This window comes from Chanos chanos, chromosome 3 (genome assembly GCF_902362185.1).
Source record: "Chanos chanos chromosome 3, fChaCha1.1, whole genome shotgun sequence".
NCBI lineage: Eukaryota > Metazoa > Chordata > Actinopteri > Gonorynchiformes > Chanidae > Chanos > Chanos chanos.
The window spans coordinates 10,877,807-10,895,878 of record NC_044497.1 but is presented as its reverse complement, the minus strand read 5'-3'; the positions used below and the strand labels follow the sequence as shown (position 1 = coordinate 10,895,878).

At 41.1% G+C, this 18,072-nt stretch overlaps 1 protein-coding gene across 1 annotated transcript in view; it reads right to left on the bottom strand.

Annotated features, from left to right (window-relative positions):
• Nucleotides 1–353: 353 nt before the first annotated feature.
• Nucleotides 354–18,072, bottom strand: part of sema5a (sema domain, seven thrombospondin repeats (type 1 and type 1-like), transmembrane domain (TM) and short cytoplasmic domain, (semaphorin) 5A) — a 58,298-nt gene continuing 40,579 nt past the window's right edge. Inside the window, exons 15-21 of the mRNA XM_030767557.1 lie at nt 13,465–13,690; nt 8,438–8,647; nt 5,859–6,029; nt 4,552–4,707; nt 3,585–3,629; nt 3,176–3,387; nt 354–544 (exon numbers count right to left, since the gene is read on the bottom strand). Coding sequence (XP_030623417.1) covers nt 425–544; nt 3,176–3,387; nt 3,585–3,629; nt 4,552–4,707; nt 5,859–6,029; nt 8,438–8,647; nt 13,465–13,690 — 1,140 coding nt within the window. The 3' untranslated portion in view covers nt 354–424. The remainder of the gene's footprint in view (nt 545–3,175; nt 3,388–3,584; nt 3,630–4,551; nt 4,708–5,858; nt 6,030–8,437; nt 8,648–13,464; nt 13,691–18,072) is intronic.

The following is an 18,072-nucleotide window of genomic DNA, read 5'->3' as shown; positions in this document are numbered from 1 at the left end:
GAAGAAAACACAGCGGATGAAATCATGCAAAGTGTCCAGGTGGCTATCTCCCCCAAAAGGCAGGTCTTTCACAAGAGAGTTCACAGGAATCAAAAGAGGAAGTCTTTCACCCCTCCAAAATTTTTCAATATTCCACACCACAGGAAATCTTATTTTTGGGCACTCCAAACGTGCAAAAGTAAAGAAGTGAGTTTTCAAAAGCTGGAATTTTCCCAGCAACTTCCAGACACTTGGAATCGTAGAATGTCCATTTGTTAGCGTTGATGGTTGGCGCTGTTTAGGTTTATGGGCAACTGAAATGGTCCCGCAATAAAATGTTTTTCAACTCTCATTGCAAGCCACAAAGCAAAAAGACACACAGTATTTACTAGTTGCAGTGGTGTCCATCCAGTCAAAGGCGCATAGAGAACACACAGATCCATGTTTAATAGTCATCGTAGGTGTTGACGTCTGTGAAGTATGCATTGGTGTATGTTTTCCCAGTTAGTTGAGGGTTGAAGTACTTATTTCTTTCCTCCAGGATCAAGTTATTCTTATTGAAAGCCTGAAAACCAAAGCAGATATCAAATTCAGTGACAATTATATATTTAATGATAAATAAACGTCAAAATTTCATGCAAATGAAATGAAAATTACATTCATTGGTTCATTAAGTCAAGCACAGATTGGCATTTTCTGTCATGACTTGACAAAGAAAGCAAAATTCATGACAAATAAGGAGAGCTTAAACCTAAGAGATCACCAAAAAAAAATGACATTTCAAAACAACAGATGCTGTATATGATGGCAAAAACCAAGCAGCTTTGAAATGAGGTTGATTTGACCTGTTTAAGTGATAAAATAGAAAAATGTTGTGTAGACATTATCCTAAGTCTCTTTTTTTCTGAGCCAGGGCATAATTTCATGCTGATCTTATACCCTATAAACATTTTATTCCTTCAAGTCGTAGAGATGAAATCAATTCACTGCTGGTTTTAATCCTAAATTCTACCCTCTGGGTAAAACATCTTTGAGGACTGAGTATCTGTTTGTTTTCCTTCTTCACATAGAAAAGATCGTTTTCTGAAGGTGGCTGTAGGATTGATTAATGCTAAAAGCATTGATTATGGTTGTGTAATTGTTCCTATATTAAATATAGCTGACATACCCCACCGTTGCCTAGTAGGTGAATCATCAGCACAACGTGATATATTTTGATGGCTACCATATGTCCTGATAAATCCATCTTTACCACACTATCATCTAAAGCTTTTACAGATTTCACACAGGCTATCCTTAAGGACATGTGGTTGCAAAACAGAGAAAAAAACAAAACAAAACGGTAAACATGAGTGATTTTATGATTTCAGATAATCACAGGAACTAAGTCTGGGGAGTTCCTCCTCTCATCTGCAGCTACAGATGCAGTATGCTTAGTTGTCTTGGATTCCATTAAGCCTGTCAGCAGTTTTTATCATACAGTAGGAACTGCGTTTCTTCTCATGCAGGGTTCATATTTCTGCTCTGTCACAGGGGTAAGGCAATTACCAAAGACAATATATTTGATTTGACTTAAATGAGTATCACACTCGTGTGTTTTAGGAGAGAACATCACTTGAGCCTGTGTAATTAACCGCTCGTCTACAGTAAAAACAGCTTTTTGTTATTATCTGCTGAAACATCATGTCCGTAATTGGAGAGAACAATTCGACTGAATTGCGACTGATGCAACTTAAAGAACAGAACAAAAGAGACATAACGACAACAAAAAAAAAAGGAACAAAATCAACTGTCGGCAGTGACACAGTAAGACAGCATTACCCAGCAAGCAGCAGAATAGCTGAGAAACCAGAATAGCTGATATGGAAGCCAGATGACCAAAAGGAGAGAAGCGAGAAAAGAACAAGAATGCGACATGCCCAAAACAAAACAAAAACAAAAAAATGGGAGATGCGGCCATTTCAAACATTAAGCCTAAAGCAAGCAAAAGTTACACTGCCTTCTCACAAGCCTGTAAGTAGCCCTGCGGAATGGTATGGAGTGATGGCGCGCTCTGCGCGTCGAAAGGCATGGATCCACACCTGCCGCAAACAAGAGGGTCACGGAAAGTGACGGAATTCACAAGAGGCAGAGGTTGAAAAGTCAGAAGGTGGAATGTTGATCAGAGTTAGTAGAAAATCTCCAGTCCGCGTGCCACACCAGTGTTAGAGGACAAAGGCTGACACATGCTGTGGTCATCCAAAGGCAACAGTACGGAAACATCGGGCTGCAAAAAGGAATGGGGAGAGGCGCGCTCAGTAGACGTGTCTGCTCAGAGGGCCTAAAGCGATGGCACATCCCTCAGAGATGTAAGGTATGAGCGAGATATGGCTGATAGACACCACAGTGCTAGTGCATTCCACTAATATGCTCCTCTTGGTCTGAACGGCATTGTTAAGCTGTGTAGTTCATAGGGAAATCGTAAAAGAAAGATCACGCATGCTTGACGCAGCACTGGTCCTTTTTGGTTACTGTAAAGTGATTGATTCTTCTGCTCTTTTGTAGCCTTCATAATTATTAATAATGCATAAAATTACATGTAGTCTGCTCATTTTTCGTACAAATTTCCCAGCACCAATCTCTAAAACGTAATCTTATCTTGCTTTTTTTTAAAAAAAAAAAAGCCTGACTGCCATCTCTGTGAAAAACGGTTCCATTTAGTTCCATTGTTTGAAATGGTTTCTTACAGCACTGCAAATTCTAACATAGTATTTTTTTTTTTTTTTTAGGAAAATACATTCAGCTGTCCAAACACTGCACTGTAGCATAACATGTGGTATTTGATGATTATAGGAAAAACTCACTGAAAATAAAAGGGTTCCCTTCAAGGCAAAATGATTTCCTCCTGGGCTGATAAAACACTCCCTGTTTAAGCTAGAGACACACGTGCCTTACATTTCTAATCAGATGGTCAACTACAAGCACTGAATACACACACTGTGAAGGAGAGTGAAGCACTTATGAGAAAGCAGTGTTGGAATATGAAAGCATTCTGACAGTGCAAGACACAAGTACAGGACAAGAACACACACCCGCCCACCCACACCTACACACTCACACACACACACACACACACATGGACACACAGACACTAAACTCTTATGGCTGCACTAAAGATGCCCTACCTCCATGCAATGAGGATGAGGGGCTTACTCACCTTAATGGCTTCCACGGAGTCATACTTGTCCAGTTTGTTAATATGATTGGTGATGCTGGTATTGAGTGGAGCAGCAGATATGGGGTGGATTACTGTAGCATCATGGGACTGCTGCTGGTATCTCTGGCAATAGGTATAAACCAGTAACGTGACTAGACATCCCAGAATGCAGCTGCTAAGACCCACGGCAATCATGTGGAACACGTTGAAGTCTGCGAATGGAGAACAGAACAGTCTCAAATTATACGAATCATAAATATCAAAAAGGCTTGCTCATGGTACAATATGTCTGTACTCTTATCATTCACAAAGACAGAGGGAAACCAAATGAATTCAAGGTGATAGGCGACAATGGTTTTATATGCTTGACTCAATGTAAACACATGTAGGACACTGCATAACACATTACCTCCACACCTCCTGTCTTCTTGACTGGAGCGAGCGATGGATAATTCTGTCAGGTAGAAAAAGGAAAGAAAAAACCAGTTGTTAAACTGATAAACGAGATCCTTAAAAGTACTCAAAATTAGCTACAAATTCAATGTGAAACTCTGTGTCATAAAATTGAAATTGCTGGTGATGAACGTAATACCTGTGGTGCTTTATGATAAGTATCACGAGTCATTAAAAGAAATGGACTTTACTGGTGAACCCTAATGTAACGCCACACAGGAAAAGATCTAAGAGTGGTAAAGGCAAGCTGTATATTTCAAGAAGTTATGTTCAGACTTTACAGTCATATAAATTGGGCTATTTCAACTATCAAGAACACCAGACTTTTGCTTTTGAGGCATTTTCAACTCTTGACCAAACACACTTTGATTTTCTTAATAAGTAGTGTATTTTTTCAACAGAGCTATTACATTATACAATTCAATGTGAGTATCAAAGGGTTACAAGTCGCTTAACCTTAATGCCTTAATGTTCCAACAGTTACGAACAAGGATAAATCACATTCATCCTGAACTTATTCAGCACAAAAAAAGGGTACACTGAAAGCACTGCTGCACAAAAATGATCTGCAGATGTATGCCACATCCTACCTCATAATTTTAGTGGTATAGCAGATAAAAGGCTTACAAAGGATGACCTACAACCTTGAGTTCCTTTACAAAATGATAAGACTCTAAGAGTTTCAAAAGAGTCATTCACAAGTAGCTCGAGTCTCCGTGTGTTTATAGATACAAACGGTACATGAACACTCGACCGTAATGCGTTAGTTTGACCGTACCAATTTGACTTAGAAAGGTTGAGGGGATAATCATCTCTGGAAAGCTGCAGTCGATGGTTTGGTGTATCTCGCGTTACTGCTTGTCAATAAAGGGAGATCCTTGTTTGTCAGAAGGTCGATAGTGGCCGTGCTTGGGCTTACCCACCTGGGATGAAGTTGGAGTCTGGAAGGCACATGCGCGTTTCGCTGCTGTTGCCTGAGCACTGGTTTCCAGTAGGGAAGAGGACATCACAGTGACGCAGACGCACCTGAGTCCCCGAGGAGTCACAGTGGGACCACTCAGACCAATCTGACCAGCTCTCTGTCAAATTAAATACAATTCTCTCTGTTATAAGTAGCTCAGATGTAATACAATGGTCCCATTTAGAGCCTACGAGTGTCTGAGTGATTAGTAAATATTAATTATGTAATTGTGCAGCATTAAATAGCATATTAACACTGTAACTTACAAAACTGTTCTGTTAAATGTCATACATTATTGTGTGGTGAATTTCTAAATCCGGACTACACCGAAGTAATAACTATCGATCTATCGAGCTGATGGTCTTTCTCAGATGCTTAGGTGGCTCTGTACAGATGAGAAACAAGTCAGTATTCTGGTCAGCTCTTTGGATAGCAACACACAGCACACCTGATTAGCAGTCTTTATTGCTAGTCTCTGACATATAGAAAAGCACATGGAAGTCTAATGAATTCTGCGGAGGGGGGAGATGGGCTAAACACACTTATTGAAAGGTCACCGCGGAGTCTTGACCTGATCCGCGGTAATGGTCGGCTTGACATTTGAATACAGGAAATCCTCTGTCCTAGTCACCTTGGTGTGTTTTAATGTGCTGGGGTTTGATTCTTCAATCACCTCTTCTATCTGTTTCATCTCCCTCCTTTCATCCACAGCATTATCTAAAAAATTTCGCCCTCTGCTCCACCAATAACCTTTCGCTAAAGCGTGACATTTGGATTTCACAGATTTAGCTACTGTTATCTCTCCGTATTAGACATATGCAGAAGTGATAAATACACAGTACGTAAACAGAACATGTTAGGATCAAGACATGTAATTTACTATCCACCTGTACATATGTGACTGTGCATGCGCGCATGTGTGTGTGTGTGTGTGTGTGTGTGTGTGTGTGTGTGTGTGTGTGTGAAAGTGCTCGTGTGAATGGTAGGTATATGTGATCCATACGTGTGTGTGGCTGTATGTGTTTATTTATGTGTGTGTGTGTTTGTGTGTGTGTGTGTGTGTGTGAGTGTGAATGGTAGGTATATGTGATCCATACGTGTGTGTGGCTGTGCGTGTTTATGTATGTGTGTATGTATGTGTTTATGTATGTGTGTGTGAGTGTGCTCGTGTGAATGGTAGGTATATGTGATCCATACGTGTGTGTGTGGCTGTACGTGTTTATGTATGTGTTTATGTATGTGTGTATGTGTGTTTATGTATGTGTGTACCTGGACAGGGTTGGGTGTTACACAGAGCCTCTTCGGTATGCAGGCCAAGACAGATGTCTCCTCCGTAGGCAGGTGGAGGATTGCTGCAGGTGCGGGTGCGCATGTAGTGGCCTCCACCACATGTCACTGAACATTTGGACCAAGGTGACCAGCAAGACCAGCTTCCATCCACTAGAAAGAGAAACAGAGAAAGAGAGAGAGACAGACAGAGAGAGCGAGAGAGAGAGAGAGAGAGAGGGAGAGAGAGAGAGAGAGAAAGAGAGAGAGAGAGAGAGAGAAAAGGTCAATACAGCCAGTTTATCACTTAAATAAGAAAACCTGTACAAGCAGACCAGTGTTTTTGATATGTTGAGTACATCTTATGGGGATAAGAATCCCAGTGTGTAAAACCCAGGTCAATCGCTGAAAGCAGCATATGTGTATAGAGGAAAAGAAAGGACAGGAAAGGACAGGAGAAGACTTTTAAATATTGGCAATCTTTAGGCGTACTTCTCCCATGTCTACGAAATATTAGCAATCTTTAGGCGTATTTCTGCCATGCCCAGTGACCTCGACTCTCATTCTAATTAATGAAAGTAAATGAACCATCAACTCTGTGTTTCCTCCCACCCCTTAAAATGAACACAAAGCTCAGAGAATTCACGCACAACAGCCTGGGAAACAGAACTAACGACTTTCACAAAACATTACAACAGCCTCTCCTCTAATTAAACCAATGTAAACACGTGATTTTTTTTCCCCTCCCCCGTGTACCTCATAGCTCACTCCTAAGTAACGATCTGACAGATGGGTAAAAATACAAGCTGAGGACCGATGCTTTACTAGTGCTGCTATTTCTTTTTCTGTGGTGAGATACAGATGAAAACCACAGATTACTCAGGCTTCTAAGTGTCTCTCATTTTATTGTTGAGGGAAAAAAAAAAAAAAAAAAAACCCCGTTGCGAAGGAGCGTTTCAAAATTGGTTTTAAAGAGGTACGGGCAGTGGAGAAGGCGTAATTGAACTCCACAGTGGTTTTTGTCATCTGGTTGTAATTTCTCTATTGGAAAGTGACAGATCAGTCAATTTCTGCCACTGTATGACTGATGATCTCATCTTCGCCGGGAGCGCCAGCAACAAGAAAAGATTCATTTGTTTCAATGCCAGTCCAGAGCCAGCCAGAGATTTCTCCTTGGTTTTTTTTTTTGTTTCTTTTTTTTTGCCAAAAATGCATTTCAGTTCTGATATAATGCGCATGGATCTCCCGTTGCAAAAAGTCCAGATTTGAATAGTGAGAAACTCTGAGAAACTCTTTGATACAACTATACTTGAAAAATCCTATCAATGTGGCACACAGTTTTTGACACACACACACACAGACACACACACACACATTGGCATTTCAGTGAAAAACTGAATATCTCTGGCCACGAAGGAGTAAGACTCTTCACACCACATAGTTTCTACCCATTTTGTAAATGCGTAGACTACAGGACCTTCTAATGTAAACTGGATATGGTCCAACCAGATGGACCCGATGGAATAAATTCTTGAAGCTGACTACTCTTTAAGTTTATAGTTTGCATTTATAAAAACTTGACGAGTTAAAAGTCTTTCAGTGGCAAATATGCAAACATCCAGGATGTGGTGTCAGGTTACTGTTAATATCTTTCAAAAAGCAGAGCTCAAGAGAATATCCAGCAGGATAAGTTCCTCTCCTAAAAAAAAACAAAAAAAAACTGGCAAACTGGATGATGTAAACATTGAAGACACAGCTCCACAGAATTACTGAAAAGCAACAGGCTGTACTGAATGGGAAATGAACGTGTGTGTGAAGCCCAAACCCTGTGTGGTTTACTATGTACTAGCTTCTTAAAAGGCTCTGTGATTAGTGTTGCTGGATTATGGCAACAATCACTCAACTTAAGAAATCAGCAGCGATAGAATAGGGGCGTTACTTCTGGGTGACGACTATTCCAGTGTGTCAGCAGACTTGATGATGGATGGATGGATGCTGCTCTGAGGTCAGGCTGATAGCAGTTTGAGTGAAATGCTGTATCTTATATCAGAGGTTTGATTAATAATGATTTGAAACAAATTCCTCTGTCTTTCTGTGCTGTGCTGTCTGCCAGGTGTCATTTAATACCTATGAAATGGATTTCCATTTAGACAGCACATTTTCACTCCATATAAGGATGAGTACTCATTTAATTAGAAAGCCTCTCCCCTCCTCCTGTATTAAGAGGGAATAAGCACATTGTCTGAGCACTGGATGACACAATCCAGCTTCCCCATTGCTCAGAGTATAATTATCCTCAAATGTAATTACACACAATGATGCCACTGGGATTTCTCCCCAATTCCAGCAGCAAATTGGAGTCTTTGCACATTCTTGTTGCACCAATTGTACGTAATTTTACACAGTTTTTAGTGAAACAGTTTGTATGCTTTCCTCTTGTCCAAAAACCATTTATAACACCTAAACCTAGGGCATACTGATCGCTCATATCATCACTTCGAAGCAGCATATTTAAAGGTATTATATTACAGTATATTGTGTGTGTGTGTATACATGCTTGGTCCATAGATGTGTACACTGACCTGGACATGGGGTGACGTTACACTCCTGGTACTCCTGCGCTGGTCCCAGGCAGCTGATGCCTCCGTATTTAGGCTTGGGATTGGTGCACGTGCGCTTGCGGCTGCGGATGCCTTGGCTGCAGTCCCTGCTGCACTGTGTCCAGGAGCTCCAGGCGGACCAGCCACCATTCACTGTCAAACCTGTAATCCGCCCAGATCGCAACAGGTCTCCTAAGAGAATGACACATACACACGTGTATCAGGCAAACATAAGGTCATTTACATTTCTGTCACATGTACAGCTGCTGACATGACATGTGACACGATGGCATAGCTGTCACTGTTTTTATGATTGATTTGGAATGAAGCTACAGGGGAATTCTGCTCATAAACATAGCATGAGGCTTTAAAGCTGAATACGAAACGATATCATCCATTTCTCAACAGTGAATCACAATGTGTATGTTTATTGTTAGCAAAAGTAATTAGAACTGTAAGCAATCAATTAAAGTAGCTGTTTAACTTAAGAAATCTTATCTACACAGTTAAGAAGTCGGTTTAGAAGGAGCGAGAGACATTTCCTGCTAAGCGGCAAAACCCCAGCCTCGGCCATCGGTTTCTGAGTAAAATAGTTCCATGTGGAAATAGCTACCTTTATATTCTGCGATTCTGACTCAGGATTTTGAAGCAGGCAGAATGTTTACTTCTGTGTGGCTTGACCTATCTGTAGGTACAGCTGACCTTGGGGGAGATCTAACTTTGGGTGAGAGGAGCCGGCGAGCTGACAGCTTGGTCGAGACAGAAGCTCTTTATTGATTCTGAGCAGGCAGCTGCTGACCAGTCTCACAGCAGTGACCTGTACTCTTTATCGCAGGAGCACCATGAAACAGACTGTTTCATAATCCACTCACACCTAAAAGCGGTGTGCAGCTCCCTGATTCCTAATGGAGCTGGATGTCATTGTGGCTTCAGGGTTCCAGGTAAACAAACCGTGCCGCAAAACCCTTCCAAAGCGGCGATTGGTCACACCGACTCTTTTAACGACCGAGGACCTGTCTTAGAAAAGTTACGGCTTTGCTTTGTGATGCCGACTACTTGTTGAACGTGAACAGAGATCAGACAAAATGACCGCAAAATGCGCAAAAAGCAGACAGGAGCAGGCAACGCGAGGCATTTTTAACCATGCCGTCCTAGTTTCTATGACACCGCCTCCTTCACTTGGACAATCAGATCAAGGCTGTCTCTCCGGGGAGGAGGGCTGTATTATGTCTTCTATAATCCAGAAAATTAATAGCTCTTGTGGATTACAGAGCGTGGCTTTCACACAATTCCCTGAGCTGTCATGAATTGTCAAACAGTTGCCTAGGAGTGGAAAAGAATGCTTATTAAAAGTTAGGGAGAGGGCAATTAAAATGGGCTCCCTGATGGCTTAGGGATGGGTTGCACAACGTTCTGTTAACACTAGGCAAAGGGAGATAATTACCATGACGCGTTGTATTTACATCCCAGGTCATCAGAGGTAATAGAGAAACAAGGTGGGTGCCACTCTGTTACTCATTCAGTTTTAGCAGGAGTAGATCTTCCACAAGGCAACATTTAATGAACATAAACATAACCAGGCATTCCACTGACTGTATATCCATCATGGATTAAGTACGAGTTACCGTCTGAGATACTGCAGTCTGCACTGTATGAATGCCATCAGAGGGCTAAGCTTACGGACGGGTGACTCTGTGAAAGAGTGACAATTAACAGTTAGGAGAAATCTGGTGCAGTCTGATGTAGAAAATCTGGGAAATGGAGAGTGAAAGAGAGAGAGAAAAAAAAAAGCTGAATCTTCTAGAAGCACTGTTCAGGCATTGAACAGAATGAACCAGAGCACGCCCAAATGGTCAACCACTTGCCCCAGAGGAGACAAGCGAAGGCATTACTACCAGCCAGAGAGGAGCCAGATTACACGCTCGTGCCATAATCACTGATTTCCTCTGGCTTACAGTAGCTTAGAAATGTTACAGGGGATGTTCAAAGTCTGGAGATGAGTGGTCTGAACAGTAGCCAGCATATTCACTCCTGACATTGGCAGCTTCCCCAGAACAAATACACCCTAATGGCACCCATATTGATTTCTATTGTTCTGACAGCTGAACCTTGGGAAGTGCTAGTTAAACAAGCTTTACTGAGGAAAAAATAACAATGAACGTGATTAGAAATAAGACAATGTCATAAAATAATTAATATTCATATTCACGCAAACAGAAAAGACTCCCATTCGCAGTTGCCAGGAATTAACTAATGACCATCATCAAGATTATAAAATTGTAATTAATGCGCGGCAACCCAATAAAAGTAGTTATTATCATTACTGTGTATTACATATTCAGTCCTGCTAATCTCTCTTTTGCAATTACTCAAATTATCCCCTGCTGGATGGGTCAAGCAGGTATAAGTCTGTTAGAAGAAAAAGCCAAGCAGGTCTAATATCAGATATTTTCTATTATTTTCCTCAAGACAAGATAAAACCGCACCTCTTATCAGCACAAAGCTGATTTAAAATCTGGCAGCAATAAAAGATAAGACTTCAAATAAACTTTCAATCTCAAAATGTCAGTACTGATATCCCTGATCCTTTCACTTTCAAAATATTGACAATGGCCAAAGAACGGGCACAGACTTCAAGGACTTGATAAAACTGTGGCACTGTCATGACCTCTGAAATGAAAAAAAAAAAAAAAAAGTTGAGTGTTTTTTTTTTTTTTTAACCACCGTCAGAAAGTTTTGCAGAGAACTTCTTGAGGACCTGAGAGCTACCAGCTAATCTCAACTGTCTCCATGTAATGTTATAGTTATGCTGTTAGATGACAGGATTACAGCATAAATTCATATATGTCACACGTTAGAAATGTAGAATATATGACAAATAAACACACTGGTGAATGCGACTGAACTGAATTTTCTTATTTGTGTATTAAATATTCAACAGTCTTTCCTCTTTTAGGAATACATCTTTGCTGTTCTCTTATCACTGGCCATGCCACAGACACTCTCTCTCTCTCTCTCTCTATGGTTTAGCACATGGATCACTACCTCCATTTTGAGCCTAGTTAGAGTCTGTATTTCAACACACAGACAGTAATGCTTTATCACCTCTCCTAAAATCGCTGCATTCGATGGATCCAAATCGATAGAGAAATGTCTGGAAGAAATCTTAAATCTTTATCAAGTGGCAGATCATTCCTTCTGGGTGCTCATCTTCACTCCCCACTCACATCAATACCCACTTTCAGCATGGAGGTAATTATTAGCTGATACCCCCTTGGCCTGGTAAAAGTTAAGTATAGCCAAAAGTTCCCCATAGGATATGCATCTATCAAAGCAATAGGTAAGGGTGCAGAGAGGCTTCATAACACACCATTGGTTGTCAGTGAATGAAATGTCAGGTATAGCGAGAGTTCAAACTGAGAATGAATAGTACTGGTCCTCTACCCACCGCTTAGAAATGAACTCCACTGTGCTGACTCTTTACGAGACTACAATCAATTCCAAAGACACCTCATGACGAATAGGGATCAATTAAAGGAGAGAAATCAATTAAAATCAATTACAGAGAGTACAGAAAGCACATGGATCTATCACCCGAACGTATTTCAGTTGGAAAGCAAACAGTTACAGTAAAGCATAAATTATTTAATAAACTCATTAGTGTTGTGTTGAGCCACCACAGAAAGTCCGTTTTACAACTGTGTCAAATTCATTTTTCATAACCGCTGTCTTATTTTCTTTGAACATATTCAATTAACGCGGTAAGTAATCAGACCATGAAATTCCCTTACAACTTTTAATGAAGCACACATTGTCTCGTTCAGTCCCTCTTTTCAAACCGTTACTTTTACAAGCAGACAAAAAAAGACAAGAGAACCACAAAAGGACTTTTATAAGGAGACAGAAGTTACATACATATCCATCTTTTTACGCTCAGCTTCAGACTGACCAGGCTACCGCTACTCTCCTCGCTCTATGTTTCCCCTTTCTCAGTTGTTTTTGTGGGTTTTTTTTTAAGGAATGATACGTGTATATAAAGCGATAATGATTTCTTTCTCTTTTAGAAACCCCCCATACAGACACTAAGATCATAGAATAAACATAGTTTTGCAGTCGATGGAAACCAATGGGTGTCGGACGCGTAGGTGCGGCGTTCTCTCACTTGAAACGTTGCAGATATCGAATCTTGGTGGGTGGCGTGTACAAATTACCAATGCGGCATAAACCGGAAACACAATTATAGACGCACTTTACGGATTTTGGATCCAGCTCTGCTTCCTCTGATATATTAGGTCACTGCTCCCAAACTCATCAGCCCCACACCAATTAGCAGCTTGTTTACACGATGCAGGTGTTTACCATCATTAAATCACTAAGGAAAACTCCAAATGAAACAGGAGACATCACAGCGTGTGTGTGTGTGTGTATGTGGGGCTTGGGGGGGGGGTGTTTAAATAAGTATGTGTGTGTGTGTTCTAGAAGATTGCAGAGTACCAACGTGATGTTTTTGTTTGTCAAAGGTATTGAGTACTTCCTCTTTCAATCTGGAGTTCATTAGCACATTGCTCTTGTCTCTGTGGCAGAGGGAGGCTGAACGTGACCAAGAGAGCTCGCACTAAATAAAATAACACTACATTTATTTCAACAGTAAACCTGGGACACTTGCAAAACTGATCTAATGAGACTACAGGGAGATGGGGAGAGAGAGAAAGAATAAAAAAGAGAAAAACTGAGAATGTGACAGAGTGAGAAAGAGAGAGAGAGAAAGGGAGAGAGAGAGAGAGATAGAGACAGTGAGAAAGAGAGTCAGAGAGAGACAGAGACAGAGCATAAAAGAAAGGAAGATGCACTAGAGCACGTCATGTTTTTTTCGACATTGACAGACAGCGAGTCCTAGGCTTTGAGAATCCATTCAAACTGTAAGGGGAAAAAGAGCCAGCGAAAAGAGAGAGAAGTTGCGACTGAAACAAAACAGAGAGGAGGCGGTCTAAACGTGATCGATAGCTCACCGTCGGTGGAGCACCCCGTGGAGCCGTCACTGGAGCAGTACCGCATTTCGATCCTCTGACGCCCCACCTCCAGTAGGTTTGGGTCGGGCACACGTGCCTTGCAGGTGTACCTGAACCTCTGTTCATAATGGCCCCCATTGTCTGAGATGTTGACGGGGGTCCAGGGGGTCCAGGGAGTAGTTTTCTTCAAATCCGGACAGGGGAGAGTGTTACAGGACTGGTACTCCTGTTGGTATAAAACCGAAGGAAAGTCTCAGTTCCGTCATACGTAAAGCCCCATGGTGTCTATGTGTGGAGCAAATACATTCCCTAAGTGTCATGTTGCCATTTTGCTGGCTTCCATGAAATATTTCCTTTACACTCTTCACTGAACATGGCAAGTAGTAAACGTGGCAAGCGGAAAAGGTCATTGATCAAGTTTAATTTATAATAGAGGATAGGGAGAGAGAGAGAGAGAGAGAGAGAGAGAGAGAGAGAGAGAGAGGGAGAGAAAAGACTTGACAATAAAAAACACTGCTCAAGTCAAAATGACATTTTCATTTGAGGTACGGCTCAGATGGGGGACAGGAAACAAACATGCTTGTTGGTTTTACTGTAGTTAAAATGAAAAACACATCTCCAAACAAACAAGACTTATTCTGCCACTGCTGTCTTTTTAAACATATCTGACGCTCTTTCAGGTTGCGACTTTTGTAAATTTCCTTCATAAATAGCTGCATCTCTTCTCAATAAATTCCTGATTTTATCCAGGGTCTTTATTCAGCACCAAAGCGACACCACAGAGCAAAAATATATGAGCTTTCAGGCTCCCTCGGCACTATAACAGAATCTTAACATATTGCTATCTACCAGTTAGGCACCAGAACACAGGCTTTGACAATCTATAAATATGCACTACCAAGTGAATAATAACTATCTGGTAAAGTATATGTTCATTTAGAAGAATGGTTGATCTGGTCATTTTCCCTCCATTTATTTATTTATGCTGAGGAGTCCTTGAGCGAGTGCCAGCCCTTGACAAAATAAGATAAAGGTCCTCTTTGTTCATCCGTCAAGCTGTCAGAGAGAGAGCTGATGTCAACCACTCAGGTGCCCCCCACCCCCTCCCTCACCCTTCCACGCAACCCCTTTTCCTCACCCCTTCAGCTCCAGTAACAGGGGGCAGAAGCCCAAGGTTAAAGACACAGGGGAATTTATGTTGCGTTAAGGCGGAGAAAAATGGTGCTGTCAACAGTCTCCTGCACTCACACGCTGTCTAGCTTTGTAATCATCAGTGGCCATTAATATTTAACAATATCAAACACCAGAGCAGACTGGCAAATCTAATGTACTCACCGCATCTCCGTGAGCTATCTCTCCGAAAAGCACATCCTCAGTGCTATGTCCCAGATAACAGATAACGAAGAGAGAAAGTTGGTGGCAATGTGATTTTGGAAAGACAGGGGGGAAGGCGATGGTGAAATAGCGAGGGAAATATAGGCAAGCGGTTTTTGGAGAGCATGTTGCTTTGGAGAGCACACTTCAATAGTGAACCGTAAACTGGAAAACACCTTCCCATTGTGTGGAAAGCAGAGGCGTTTGCATGTAGGCTTAAATGATAATTAAAAGTTCCAAAGGGAAGTTGCGTTTCATGTCTGGACGGCCCCTATGAAAACATTCCCCGAATGAACGTGTTCTGACTGCAAGCTGGAAGTTAAGGACAGGCTCCTTAGTTAAATATTGTTCTTTTTAATGAAAATATTATAAGATTCTCCGTGTATGACAGAGCAAACGAAACTTCCTCATCAATTAGATTTCCAGCTTTTGCTGCCCTATGTCTACTTACAATAAGAAAAAAAAAAAAAATATATATATATATATAGATATATATAGATATATTTATACACACACACACACACACACGTGTATATATGTGTGTATATGTGTGGGTGCGTGTAAAACACTTGGTTTTATCTGAGTGCTTCATTTCATGGTACCACATTACATGTCATTTTTCATAGTGTTCAAAATGAGATTGGCTCCTATAGAAAGCACTTTAATTTCACATTCGATGGTTCTCTGGCCATCCAGGCTAACAAACCTACGTTAGACCTAAAAACAGGACTCACTGGCATTTCATCCTGGCACTAAACCTCAGGGTAACATCTCTGTTTCTGCAAAATTGAGCAAAAGTGATAGCACTGCAGAATGCACTGAGATGTGTCATGTGGCATGTGGAACGCTAAATTGGATTCAATTAGGCAGTCATTCCCCAAATATTCACCAACTGGGCTCATTCATATGCATTATACATGGCAAGTGAGGCATTTTGCTCGTGCAACAATTACTAAGGAGGCTACACACAGCCAGATGCTGCCGGGCTACAAGTACAGCCATGTGAGAAGTTTGGATGGAGTTTTGCAAATCTCATCATATGTCTTGGTACCTCCAGGACCTGCCAGATTATTATTTTATTTATCTATCAAAATGTGCTTTCAATTAAGGATTTCTGTCAAAGTATAGTCCGTATATTTCTCATCTCTCTCTCTCTCTCTCTCTCTCTCTCTCTTCTATCTGTATTTCTTCACTTTTTTTCTTCTTTTCATGGTGCGTATTTTTCTAGATGTTTTAGGCGGCAGGGAGCAATAATACATTAACTTAAGCTTTTCCCTCTTTCATACATGGGCAGGTCTTGTAGGGAGTACAGTATGCCCTGTATGGTGTATTATTTGTTCCCCTGCAAGTGCCCAGACGTCTCCTGACTGAAGAATAATTAGACCTCAAGTCTTTGCCTTTTTAAAAAATCATTATTTTCTCCCCAGTGTTTAGTTCTCTAGGACCTATGGGGTATCTCTCTCTCTCTCTCGCTCTCCCCCTCTTTCTCTTTCTCCATCTCTGTCTCCCTATTTCTCTCCTTTCTTCCTCCTCCCTTGCAAATACCTCCACTCCACTGGAATTCAACAACACTCAACCCTATGAGGTGTCACTGAAAAGCAGCAGTAAAGTCAATCCATTTTATAGGTGACACAGAGTACATTTATAACGACGAGTTCACCTGGGAGACCAGCCTAAATCACAAAGGGGCTTCAAGACAAATAAGCTCAATTATCAGCGTTGGCAAGTACACAGTCTGTGAATCAAAGTCTGCGGAACGTGATACACTTTCCTCATGACGATGATGGAAGCTGCTGTCGTGAAAAAAATGTAGTCAAATCCTCTAGGTATTGTTTTCGCTTCATCATCAGGATTCTATCATCAAGATCTTCATTCAAACCAGTCTCAAAAATCTCACAAGGACCTTCTTATACGATACCATACTATTATGCATTCTTACGCATGCTTTCACATTTTTATAAAGGAGTAATGATATTAAGATCCCAGAGAATAACTGAAGCAGGTGAAGAAAGGAAATCTTTGTGCTGGTGAAGGTAGGCTCTAATTGGTAAAATAAAAGTCTTTCATGAATATACCCATAAAGCCCTAGAGAACTGCTTTCAATGAATGTCAAAGTTTTTGGTCACAAAGGCTCATAAATGATCCAGCTACAAAAAAAGTTCTCTCAACAAATATGTTATTAGTACAGCACAGATATAAACAACTGCACTTATTCTGATTGTGAAACAAATTAACGCCTCATTAATCCCAAAAAACTCAAGTTTCACCTGAGCTCCGTGTCCTTCCCTATTCTACAGGAGTAGTCTGTTTCAGAAATATTTACGCATCAAAATTCTGCTCACATCACCTTGAACAAGAGTCTTAATACCTCCAGAGCTAGTCTATCCAAGCACATTCACTATCTGACACAGATGTTAGGTATCTTCCATCAATTAATGCCTGGTTAATACCTGGGGAAGATGGCAGGTGGTGACGGTAACATTAACTCACACACACACACACACACACACACACACACACACACTCACACACACACACACACACACGCACACACAAACACATACGGAGACAGGGAGGCCTGCCTGTTTTTTCACCATGGGGCATCTCATTTTCGTTGTGGAGATGAGGATAATCAGAACAGATCTGTGGATTTGAGGTACACTGTTGTCTGTCCATCATAATTACATACAAATTGCTTCTGCAGAGACAACACAAACAGATGGTACATAAAGGAAAGCCTCATCCAAGCTGCCACCTCTTTCTGTCTTTGCTTAGACAAATGGGACATATTCTCTTCGTCCTCACCTACCTCTGATTGGCAGGACGCTTTAACCAATAGTGATACAAATGAGCCTTAGCACAAACATGGCACACTGACTGACACCATACACAGGTGCATGCTACATTTCACAGAAATGATCTGTAGCAATAGCTGCCAAGAGGGCCAATATCTAACGGAGTATCTATTTCACTGAGCTGATGACTAAATCCATTTGTTCTAGTGGAGCACGGAAAGAAAAAACAACAACAACGACAACAAAAAAAGCAAAAAAACCCCAAAAAAAAAACAGTCAGACAGACTGTGAAACTGGCAAATTACCACTGCTATTTTCAGTTTCACATTGCGCCACATCAGAGAGAGCGATCGGTGCCTTGGTGTCGTTTCCCAGAGAAAATGACTGTCCTTTTTCCAATGTAATTACATATAGACTAGATCAACCTCAATTAAAGTCC